The sequence below is a fragment of the Octopus bimaculoides genome, chromosome 4 (genome assembly GCF_001194135.2).
Source record: "Octopus bimaculoides isolate UCB-OBI-ISO-001 chromosome 4, ASM119413v2, whole genome shotgun sequence".
NCBI classification, from domain to species: Eukaryota; Metazoa; Mollusca; class Cephalopoda; order Octopoda; family Octopodidae; genus Octopus; species Octopus bimaculoides.
Window position 1 is genome coordinate 108,313,239 of NC_068984.1, and position 13,158 is coordinate 108,326,396.

Consider the following 13,158-nt stretch of genomic DNA (forward strand, 5'->3'; position numbering starts at 1 on the left):
CACATTTACCCTGAGGAGACTTGTACGCGTAAATGTGAATTTTCATAAATTCACTGGTGGATATGAGTCGAAACAAATTGTTGGATTTATATTTGTTTTAATTATTTGTTATATTATATTATATTAAATCTTTTTATAGTATAATTGTATTATATTATAATGTAAATAAATTCTGAATATGTCTCTTGTATTTCTCTATTTCTTTTAATATTTGTATATTGTAATTATACCATTTTATTTGTGGTATTCAACTGCAGTGCCAGTAAAAATTGGATGTCTTCCATCTCTTTGAAGGAAATGGTTTTTTCCTTGGTTTGATTTATAATAATAATAATAATAATTATAATTATATATATGTGTGTGTGTGTGTGTGTGTGTTTTTATATTATTAATAAATTCATAAAATTATCAATAATATTCGCAGGAAATCAATATTTAATATTTAAATTTCGAAAGATATATATCCAATATGACATGGTAATATACTAAATTTAAAATTTAAAGTATACGAAATATAAATATATATAAAAAATATGAATGTAGATAAAGATATGAATATTTATTTATATTTATTTATATTTTTTATATATATTTATATTTCGTATACTTTAAATTTTAAATTTATTATATTACCATGTCATATTGGATATATATCTTTCGAAATTTAAATATTAAATATTGATTTCCTGCGAATATTATTGATAATTTTATGAATTTATTAATAATATAAAAACACATATATATATATATATATATATATTTATTTGCTCAAAATAATAGAGCACTTAATATAAGTTCAGTTACATATTCTTTTAGAATATTCCTTATAAAAGTTATATATATATACATATATATAATTGATAACGAGGAGGACAGTGAAGATTTATTTACGTCCAAAACTTTTTTACTAAAATGTTTTCTACAGCATATATAACTCTGATCTACATGTTTCGACTGCAGTGACTGCACATTGCTTTGTATGCAGTTATGCATTCTAGTCACTGCAATTTCATCAAGGGTCCATCAGTCACGACGTTTTCAAAGTGAACTGATTCAAACAAGCACCCTGCACTGGTATTCAGTTGAAGGTGATAGCATTACTTTTTAAATCTTTGATCACAAACTTGGTCAATCAGGATTGATTTAAGGCTAAACAACAACAACATTATGGGAAATCAAAAAGCAACACAACCACGAAGGTTTTATGTGTGTGTGTGTGTTTGTATGTCTGAAGATATTATTTTAGCTTTTTTCCTTATTTTTTCTTTTCTTTTCTTTTTTTTTTTTTTTATTCTGCAGAAAGTTAAGAACCTGTTAAATAAGGAAAAAATCCGTGATGTCGACATGTTACGTCTTGTTATGATCTATGCTCTACGCTATGAGAAACACAGCAGCAATGAGATTTCAGGACTTGTAGATATACTCCGGAAGAAGGGACTCAATGAAAAACTACGTTCAGTAAGAAATAAATATATTTTCTTCCTCATATTCCTCTGCCTTAAAACAAGATAAAACATTACAACAGACATGACTGTGTTATTAAGAAGCTCACTTTGCAGCAATATGGTTTCAGGTTCAGTCCCACTGTGTAGCACCATGGGTAAGTGTTTTCTGCTACAGCCTTAGGTTGACCAATGACTTGTGAGTGAATTTGGTAGAGAGAAACTGTGTGGAAGCCTGTTATATATATCATATGGTAATGTTTCAACAAGTACAAAAGCACTTGATCAGCTAAGAGAGTAAAGATAATCTTGAAATAAAACGCTATAAATCTTGTAAATGCAGCTATCCAGGATTTCCTGATGGAAATAATAATTTATTCCTCCATTTATCAAGCTGAAAACAAGACCATTTGTCCGTTGTCTTTTGAGCAAATAACGTTTAAACAAGAGACGCTTGTAAAGAAGACAAAGAGAAAAAACATAGGGGAGGTAACCAATGTTACAACAATTCGATGTCAAGATGTAAACCAGATGTTAATGGTTTACTATGTATCTGGTAGTCATCATCATCGTTTAACGTCCGCTTTCCATGCTAGCATGGGTTGGACGATTTGACTGAGGACTGGTGAACCAGATGGCTACACCAGGCTCCAATCTGATTTGGCAGAGTTTCTATAGCTGGATGCCCTTCCTAATGCCAACCACTCCGAGAGTGTAGTGGGTGCTTTTACGTGCCACCGGCACGAAGCAGATATACAGAAAAATGTTGTTCTTTGAATTTATGTATTCATTGGAGGTTCTCAAGTTTTTTTAATAGATACAGTTTGTCAAGAGACACACTGAACATTTTTTTAGACCTGTTAATATAGGGTCTGGATTTGGAGAGGATTTTCTATTTGATGTTGAAATTGGTCCCTTCGTCTTTAAGCTTCCAGATTAAAGCTGAAAGAGTTGTTGAATGTCTTTTAATCATGGTACCTAATATTTGAAAGGTGGTTGTTTTATCTAGATTTAAACTTTCCTTCTTTGGCTTCAATATTCATGTTTGAAATCTGTACGACAATTGTCGTAGTTTGTTGAAATTTATGCTTCATAAACAACGGAAGATATATTGCATTCCTTTCCTCGAGGACATTTAGATTTGTCTCTCTATGTACATCTGAGGCAGGCTTGAGTTGTCTGTTGCTCACTGATATATGACTTAACATTAGGAGGACAAGAAAAGGTAAATTTATTGTGTGTCTGTTCCCTAGAACCTATAGTTACAATAAAAATTACCTTTAACATCTGGTTTACATCTGCTTGACATCAAATTATTGTAATGTTGGTTATCTCCCTTGTGTTTTTCTCTTTGTCTTCATCTTTACAAGCCTCTCTTGTTTAAAAGGTCATCTGCTCAAAAGACAACTGACAAATGGTCTTATTTTCAGTTTGAAAAATGGCAGAATAAATTATTTCAACCAGGAAACCCTAGATAGCTGCATTTATAAGATTTCTGGTTTTTTATTTTAATATTTATCATCACTTAGTGTCTGTCTTCCATGCTGGCATGGGTTAGATAGTTTGACAGGAGCTGGTAAGCTATACCAAGCTCCAGGCTGATTTTGGCATGGTTTCCACAGCTGGATGCCCTTCCTAATGCCAACCACTCCAAGAGTGTAGTGGGTGCCTTTTACATGTCACCAGCATGGGCACCATTAACATGTCATGGGGCCCCTTTTATGTTTCATTGGTGCTGTCCATGACTATGATTTAACTTGGCCTGACATAATGTCTCAAGCACAGTACACCACCAAAAGTCTTGATCATTTGTCATCACTGCCATGAGACTTACCATCTTGTCCCATGTCTTCCTAGATCTACCCCTTCCACAGGTTCCCTCCACAGTTAGGGATCGGCATTTCTTTATATATATGTGATGGGCTTCTTTCAGTTTCAGTCAACCAAATCTACTTATAATGCTCTGGTTGGTCTGGGGTTATAGCAGAAGTCATTTACCTAAGGTGCTATGCAGTAGGACTGACCCCAGAACCATGTGGTTAGAAACTAAGCTTGTTACCGCGCAGCCATGCCTGAATAGCTTTTAATTTGAAATTTCTGTTAATATAAATGAGAATTGGATTTCAAGGATACATTTTAAGGATCCTGAAATATTAAATTTGATTATTTTTGTTGTTGTTATTTCTTTTTTTTTTTCTTCCCCAGAAGGTGCAAGCACTCCTTGATTATGGAGGGAGCCATGCACGAGGAACAGATCTGTTTGAGAATGAAGATCCTGTTGCAATAACAAAGCGTTTCCTGAAAGGATTAAAGGTACAAAACTAGATAATTCATTTACAGAAGCCGTCTACTTTATGTGTGTATGTATGTGTGTGTGGACCAGTTGCCAATTAACAGCTAATCACCCTGTTAATTGACTGCTACAGAGCTGTGCAAGCCATGTACAGAGACGCTGTCAGTAAGGTGAGGGTTGGCAACAAGTACAGTGAAGAATTCCAGGTAGAGGTAGGGGTCCACTAAGGTTCAGTCCTCAGCCCCCTCCTATTTATCATAGTCCTTCAGGCAATAATACAGGAATTCAAGACGGGATGCCCCTGGGAGCTCCTCTATGCTGATGAGCTTGCCCTAATTGCTGAGTCACTATCAGAACTAGAGAAGTTTCAGGTGTGGAAGCATGGACTAGTATCGAAGGACCTTAGAGTTAACCTAGCTAAAACCAAAGTCCTAATAAGTAGGAAGGTAGACAAAACACAAACCCCTTCAGGTAGATGGCCCTGCTCGATCTGTAGAAAAGGCATAGGTAGAAACTCCATAAGATGTACCAAGTGTGAGCTATGGACACATAAGAGGTGCAGCAATATGAACGGAAAGCTAACTAGCAATATTGTATTTGTATGTGACATGCTCAGGAGCAATAAACACTGAAAATCTTTGTTGCAACTGGATAAGGAAACTGGCAAGCCGTTGTTGGTGATTTGGTCAATTCACTTGATGTCCAGGATCCATTTCAGGCTATGTAGGTAGAAGGCATTCACACACTGCTCTTTTTTGGACTCTTTCCAATCAACTTCATGTCTACATAATTATTAATTATGGTATGGAAATTAAGTTCAACCCTGTCCATTTCTACCATTGAATGTGGTGTTTTTTGCATTTTTCTCCCCAAATGTTTAGATTTTGTTTAACCTCAGGTCAGTTCTGGTCAAGCAGACTTGTAATAAAAGGCTTTCCAGTCATGACTATCCCATCTTTCACTTTTCAAGTAGTGTATCAAGAACATTGTTTTTATAGCTTTATGCCATTCCTCATGTTTATATCTGACTTGTGGATTTGAAATCAACCAACATAGCAACCAGAGTGTACAAAATATGGATGCAATTAAAATTTAGACGCATGACCAATTGTCAACCTCTTTGGATTTAAAAATAAAATAAGCCAATGATGGGATAAGAGGGTCTTCACAGTTGTTGAAGCTGCAAGAATCAACAGCCATACCATCTCAAAATAATGTAGGTTTATAGATCAAACTGTTTGAGTGGAAGAAATGGTCATGATTGGAGTGTCTTTGATCATAAGGTCTGTTCAGTCAGGGCTGACTTGGGGCTTAACAAGAAAAATGAAAACCAATTATCAGCACAAATTTCTTGCATCTTAATGTCTAGATTTTTTTTCTAGAGTGGTTTAGTTCTGTTTACATTCTGCTGTCTTACTACTTTCAGGGTGTTGAAAATGTCTACACACAGCACAAACCTCTGTTACATTCCATATTAGATCAACTAACAAAGGGCAAGCTGAAGGAATCCAGTTATCCTTATTTAGGGACTGGACAATTGAAAGATCGGTGAGTGATACAAATGATATTTCTTTACTCTCTTTTATTCATCCTTTTACAAATTTTATCTAGATTGAGTCATACAATGAATATTAGTGCACTCTTTTACTTGTTTCAGTCATTTGACTGCGGCCATGCTGGAGCACTGCCTTTAGTCGAGCATATCGACCCCAGGACTTATTCTTTGTAAGCCTAGTACTTATTCTATCGGTCTCTTTTGCCGAACCGCTAAGTTACAGGGATGTAAACACACCACCATTAGTCAACTGAAGACTATGCTAATTGATATTTGTCCAAGGTGCCATGCGGATAGATAGAACTTGAAACTTCATGTTTGTGGTTTAATACATTCATTTTGCAAAGACATAGCTTAATTGTCTGAGAATCTTAACTCATCTTTGACAGTTAATCAAGAATAAAATATTAATAATGTGAAGGTGTGTGGCCTAGTAGTTGCACTCTTAAGATTATGGTTTCAACTCTTGGATCAAGCAGTGTGCTATGTTCTTGAGTGAAACCCTTCATTTCATGTAGTTTCAGTTTACTCAGCTGTAAATTAGTTCTAGTAAATAGCTGATAAGCTAGCCCTGTGAGAGACTGGCTTCCTGTTCAGCGGCTAGTGTTGTTATCTCAGTCATTTCTTCCTCATAGAAATCAGGTTAAGCTTCAACCTAAAGCGTCTTAGGGTTTATGACAGACAAACTAAATTAGAATGTTAATTGTAGGGATTGCTAAAGTAACTAATGGCTAAACTTGAAGCCACATGTTTGTAAAATGAATGTCGATCACAAAAAACATAAACTGTACCCATAGTTACTAGTCTAAGAATCTCATCAAGAAGGAATAAACAACATTTAACCCTTTTGTTATACTTGGGGATGGTCATGCTTTGACAATTAACCCTTTTGTTACCATATTTATTTTGAGATGCTCCGTGTTTCTTTCAATTGATTTTAAATATAACAAAGAATTTAGTAAAGTAACTTAGTTATCATTCAGCTAGTGTTAGGAACATAAATTGTGACTAAGATTTGGTGGAAGATTTTAATTCAAAACTTATGGAAACAAGACATTTGTACTACACAGCCAGAGCTGGTTTCAGCTGGGTTGGTAACGAAAGGGTTAAACACATGCACTAGATATTTGGTCTTCACTTCAGTTTATTATTATTATTTTAGTTTCTTTATCAAATATTTTTCATTACAGACATGTGGGATAGAGTCACTGATAAGATCATAGGATGTGTGATGAAAGAGCTTTGACAAAGAAACTAAAATAATAATAATAATAATAATAATAATAATAATAATAATTCTTTCTACTAAAAGCATAAGGCCTGAAATTTCGTGGGTGGGAGACTAGTCTGTTACATCAACCCCAGTGCCTGACTGGGACTTATTTCATTGATCCTGAAAGGATGAAAGCAAGGTCAACCCCCAGCAGATTTTGAACTCAGATGATGAATGAAATGCCATTAAGCATTTCACCCGACATGCTTACGATTCTGCCATCTCACTGTCCTAATAATACTAAAGCTGAAGCAAAGACTAAATATATAATGCATGTGCTTAATTGGCAAAATATGACCATCCTCAAGTATAACAATATATCTGTTTCGATACGCAATTTCATATCAGAAATCTTGCAAAACAAATACATAAACATAACCTTTTGTTACTATACATCTGTTATCATCATCGTTTAACGTCCGCTTTCCATGCTGGCATGGGTTGGACGATTTGACTGAGGACTGGTGAACCAGATGGCTACACCAGGCTCCAATCTGATTTGGCAGAGTTTCTACAGCTGGATGCCCTTCCTAACACCAACCACTCCGAGAGTGTAGTGGGTGCTTTTACATGCCACCGGCATGAGAGCCAGTCAGACAGTACTGGCAACGGCCACGCTCGAAATGGTGTATTTTACGTGCTACCTGCACAGGAGCCAGTCCAGCGGTACTGACAATGAACTCGCTCAAATGTCTTTTCACGTGTCACTGGCACAAGTGCCAGGAAGGCGACATTGGTAACGATCACGCTCAAATGGTGCTATTTACGTGCCACCGGCATGGAAGCCAGACAGCTGATGCTCTACTACCATTATTTCAGCTGATTTTGAAAATTAATTAAGAAACTAATAAAATGACTATCAGTATTAAGCAGGTTTTGCAACTTAAATAAATATGAAATGTCAGAGCAAGATTTTAACATAGGTAAGTTTCAGATAGGAAGTTTGTAATACAGAACCAGGGGCAGTATCAGGCAGGTTTGTATCAAAAAGGCTCATGAAGACTAAAATATAAGCTAAAGCAATTAGGGGTTAAAATATATTTTGTTGCTGAAATGTTTTAATTCTTCTACTTTCAGTCCGCAAGACATTATAGTATTTATGATTGGTGGAACAACATATGAAGAGGCTCTAACTGTGCACTGCATTAACAGATCTGTAACTGGTGTGCGTATTGTTATTGGTGGTACAGCTGTACATAATTCTAAAAGGTAAGACATTATTACACACACATATGTGAGTATATATTTCAGCGTCATTATTGTTTTAACATCTAACTTTCCATGCTTGCATGGATCAGACAAGATTTCATTGAGGAAGAGTTTTCATCCCTTCCTGATGCCAACCCTCACCTCTATTGAAGTTGTTGTTTACTAAGATCACATCACATATGAAGTAGGTATCACTGAATTTTTGAAAATATTCAAATGTAATTTCTACTGTCCTTTTTCTTGGAGAGCACCACCACCCCCCAAAAAAATAGAACATTTTGATACCTCATTTGTGAAATTTGAATGAATATTTCAAGAAATATTTAAATGGTCTAATTTGCCTAAATGAATAATTAGCTATATTAGTGCTGTCATATCTTTGAAACTGAGTTGATAATCATCTTCAAATTACACAAATTGATAGTAACCATAGAGGTAAATAAATCCTGAGATTTTGGAACATGACACCATTTCAGATCAAGATACTTACATAAGTTCAATTTTCTCCAGTTCTGACAGGGATTTTTCCCATATTTTCTCATCATGGCCTTGGAAATGATAAAGTGGGGGAGAAGAAGCTCTTTATGAAAAAAGTTTGGGAAGAATTGCAATTTTTTTTTCTTACCCCTCCAAACCAATTTAGTCCAATTTATTTTCTACTAGGCACTTAAAAAAATGGGAGAAGCCTTTATGGTAGGAAAAGAAAGTGTGAAAATATTTTGAGATGGAAAGATATGTGATTTAAGAGAAATTTAGCTACTGTTTCTAGTGCACTACAAGGTTGCTGTGGGATGTGGTAGAAACGGCAGCTAAATCTCTCTTAAATCACATACCTTTACATCCCCAAAATATTTACATAAATTTGTTTTTCTTCCCATAAAAGCTCCTCCTGCTTTTTTCAGTGCTTAGTGCAAAAAAAAAGAAAGAAAAAAACGGCCTAAATTGGTTTGGAGGTGGGTGGTGTGAATTTTGTTTCATAAAAAGCTTCCACTCTTCATTTCCAAGGCTGCAGTGAAAAAACAATGGGAAAAATATGTCACAATGGAGAAAATCCATCTTATGTGAGCATCATGATCTGAAACTCAACCCTCCAAATAATTAAATGAAATTACAGCTATTGCAAGCATTTCATGTACATTCAGCCTTGGTTATAGTGCGATCCATTATCTGTAGGGGGCTCAGTTTTGATACACTGGCACAAGGTATAAAACTGAATCTTCACTAAGTTTGGAGCTTCACAATAAATTTAATAAGTATCAATGCAGAGATCTGTGGGAGGGGTGACACAGTTTGATCATGCAAAAACCCATTTTTTGTACGTCATTTTCATGACAGAATACCTTTTTTCTAGGAAAATTATATATCATTTGAAAGTTTTGGACGTGAACTTTGTCTTCATATAGTTTTAATCAAAATCTGACACTTATCTAAAATGTCAGGGTCCTTCGAACACTCTGTTATTTCCATCCATTCACAAAATCTATCCAGTATTTATTTTTTTTGTCTGCTGAACAGTAGCCCTTGTTCTAGTTCAATGTACTTGAGTGCTATAACTTGAGTTGTGTTTAAAATCATACCCTAATGTAGATGAATAGTTTAACTTTATTTTGATATAAGACTTAATCAGAGTTGGTCAGATAATTATTATAAAATATAAAAGTGAAATTTTATCAATTTTCACTTAGAAAAGAACAATCTCTTGAAGATTTTTATACCAAAAGAAGGAAGAATTTCTCACTAATTCATTATGGTCATTGCCAAATATGGCTATGATTCAGTTCATATGCTTGCCATTCATAAATGGTAACATCTGAAAATTAGTTGCTTGCTATAACATTGAAAACACCTGTAAGTTACAGCAAACTCTTTAGTAGGAGAGAGAGAGACAAAAAAAAGAAAATTGAATCTTACTTGTGAAAATGCCAACATTATGACAAAATATCCAACTGTATTCAAAATTGGGGAAAAAAATTTAAAAACATCACATTGTACTTTTAATAGCCTACAAAATAATATTTTTTGCACAATATAATTTTTAGTGATGAAAATCATCGTTTAACGTCCACTTTCCATGCTTGCACGGGTTGGACGATTTGACTGAGGACTGGTGAGACCGGATGGCAACACCAATAGACCAATATTTTTCTAAGAAAAGTGAAATTCACTTGTACAAGAATATGCACGAGATAAAATTCATACATTGTTTGGCACACAGCGTGTGATTGTCTACATCCCTGTCTATTTGCTTATTCAAAAGGCAAGGTGTTTGCGCACTGTTCTGTTTGGCCTCACCTGCTGGCTTTATGCCTTTCAAACCTGTGGAATAAGAGATCCTTTATTTGTAAACAGATAAGAGTTAACATCAAGAAGGGCATCTGGCTGCAAAATAATGCCCGTGTAACATATTAGACTAACTCATGCTAACATAGATAAAAGACATACAATGAATCACACATTTCTGAAATGAGAAACAATATTCATGGTGAATTACATACCTATTTTGAAATTAATTCCCTATTTGAAAGTATAACCAAATCCTAGCTCGTTTAAGGCAAAGTTTTTAATCTCTTTAATATTGAAATTAACCTTAAAAAATGTTGTCAATTTAAAGTAGCCATACTCAGTCTTTGCTTGGCTTGAACACAAATGTTTGTGAACAAGTTTCCAGAACTAAACTAAACTATCACAATTATACTTGGTTTAAAGAGAGTCTAGCATATCTATCCAGTGCCCTCTGAATTTCTAGAACTTTATACACATCATATTACATATATATGTGAAGATGCATGGCTCAGTGGTTAGAGTGTTGGGCTCACAATCATGAGGTAGTGAATTCGATTCCCAGACTGGGTTGTGAGTTGTGTTCTTGAGCAAGACACATTATTTCAAGTTGCTTCAGTTTACTCAGGTGTAGGAATGAGTTGCAATGTATTAGCCTTTGCCTTTCCTTTGGATAACATCAATGGTATGAAGAGGGGAAGTTGGTATGCATGGGCAACTCCTGGTCTTTCATAAACAACGTTGCTTGGACTTGTGCCACAGAGGGTAACTTTCTAGGGGCAACCCCATGGTCATTCATGAGCAAAGGGGGTCTTTACACTTTTACATATAATTCAGTTTCAACTTGCTAATTGACCCTTCATACGAAGCTTACATAGCCCTCACTAGCCTCTCATCTACTATTAGCTTCCTTAACTAATAGTACAGTGACTATGTACCAGTGCTTCTCTTTCCTTCATTACATTACACAATGTAACAAAATTATTTTTTTTTTTGTCTTTGGTCAGTAAGTGTTATTTCCTATTTGCTTCTATCTAGAAATCAAAGGAAATGACTACTATTCCATTCAAACTTTTGTGACCTGGATATCAATACTTTGAAACTGACCTATTTTCAATTACATTTCACACAGATTTAGCGCTGAGTTGCTGAAGCAGAAATATTATAGTAAATATTCTGCTCAGGACCACAGAATTTGCTTGACTTTAACCACTTCAGCAAATCTCTTGGTGGCTGACAATGTGTGCATCTCTGATCAGCAGTAGTAGTCAGGGAATATCATAGTTATGTGTTGAGAGGGATTCTTTGGGATTCGAATAAATGTAACAAAAGCAAAGTTTGAAGAAAATATTAGCTATTTTTCACACATTCTTGGGGTAAGCAAATAGGAAAAAACAGTTGCTACCCAAGGACAAAGACTGTGTTGCACAGTGTTATTAACTCCTATTAGATGAAAACCTCTAAGATTAATTATACCTTTTCATCACACAGCATATGATGTATCTATCAGACTTTGGGTATTTCACTGAAGACTTTATGTCAAAACTAAGTAGAGCTTAGTATTTATCCAATAATAATTCATGAGGTGCATGTAGAACAGTGAAAATACAAACAATAAATGTATCTTAATACATTCTGGTAGATTTGAATGTGAATATCCAATTGCTGTTGTTTTTTGTCGACTGACCACCTCCTCCCTTTAATGATGTATGTTCATAACATGTGGCTCGCCAGTGTAGAGAAAGAAGACTTTGTGACAACCTCAGTGCTTTGACCTTCTAGCCATAGAAGTTCAGGTTCAGACTCTGCTATTATAGCTCCTGACTTACCAAAGCCTTGTGAATAGATTCAAAACACAGTAACTGTAAGAAGAGTATTGTATATATCTTTTACTTCTTTCAGTCACTTGACTGCAGCCATACTGAGGCACTGCCTTGAAGGGTGTTAGTCAAATGAATCGACCCCAGAACTTTTTTTTAAAGTCTAGTACTTATTCTATTGGTTTCTTTCCGAACTGCTAAGTTACATGGACATAAACATACCAACAGCAGTTGTCAAGTGGTGGTGAGGGACAAACACAGACATACACACGTAGATATATACATATATATATATATACATATACGACGAGCTTCTTTCAGTTTCCATCAACCAAATCCAGTCACAAGGCTTTGATCAGCCTAAGGCTATAGTTGAAGACACTTGCCTAAGTTTTTATGCAGTGGACTGAACACAGAACCATGTGGTTGAGCAGCAAGCTACTTACCACACAGCCACGCATATATTTTATATATACACACACACACATATATATATTTATCTTTATTGCCCACAGGGGGCTAAACATAGAAGGGATAAACAAAGACAAAGGGGTTAAGTCGATTACACTGACCCCAGTGCATAACTGGTACTTATTTAATCGACCCCAGAAGGATGAAAGGCAAAGCCGACCTTGGTGGAATTTGAACTCAGAACGTAAAGACAGAAGAAATACTGCCAAGCATTTCACCCGGTATGCTAGCTTTTCTGCCAGCTTGCCACCTTGAAAATGCACGCACACACACGCACACACGCACACACACACAGTTTACATTCAATTTCCATATACCAAATCCACTAACATGCGTCTGTATCATCATCATATAAGTGGTGTCCTTCATTTGTAACATACTATGAAAACTTGCCGAACCATTAGGAAATATTACTTGACTTTGAAATAGGTGAAGGTTGGCAAAAGAAAAGCTACTTCCACAAATTTTATCTGATCCATACATGCATGGAAAAGAGGATAATAAATTTTTTTTTTTTTTTTCTGTTGGAAAATTCCAAACTAAATGACCCAGGAAGTTAGATCTTCACTTTTTATATTACCGAAAAGATAACAGAGCCTTTACATCATCATCATCATCATCGTCGTTTAACGTCCGCTTTCCATGCTAGCATGGGTTGGACGATTTGACTGAGGACTGGTGAAACCGGATGGCAACACCAGGCTCCAATCTAATTTGGCAGAGTTTCTACAGCTGGATGCCCTTCCTAACGCCAACCACTCAGAGAGTGTAGTGGGTGCTTTTACGTGTCACACGCTCGAAATGGTGTCTTTTAT

General features: G+C 35.5%; 1 protein-coding gene across 1 annotated transcript in view; it reads left to right on the forward strand.

The window, feature by feature from the left end:
* The window catches only part of LOC106870285 (vacuolar protein sorting-associated protein 45), a 38,281-nt gene that overhangs the window by 20,600 nt on the left and 4,523 nt on the right, over positions 1 to 13,158 (forward strand). Inside the window, exons 8-11 of the mRNA XM_014916305.2 lie at positions 1,300 to 1,458; positions 3,648 to 3,755; positions 5,162 to 5,283; positions 7,641 to 7,772. Coding sequence (XP_014771791.1) covers positions 1,300 to 1,458; positions 3,648 to 3,755; positions 5,162 to 5,283; positions 7,641 to 7,772 — 521 coding nt within the window. The remainder of the gene's footprint in view (positions 1 to 1,299; positions 1,459 to 3,647; positions 3,756 to 5,161; positions 5,284 to 7,640; positions 7,773 to 13,158) is intronic.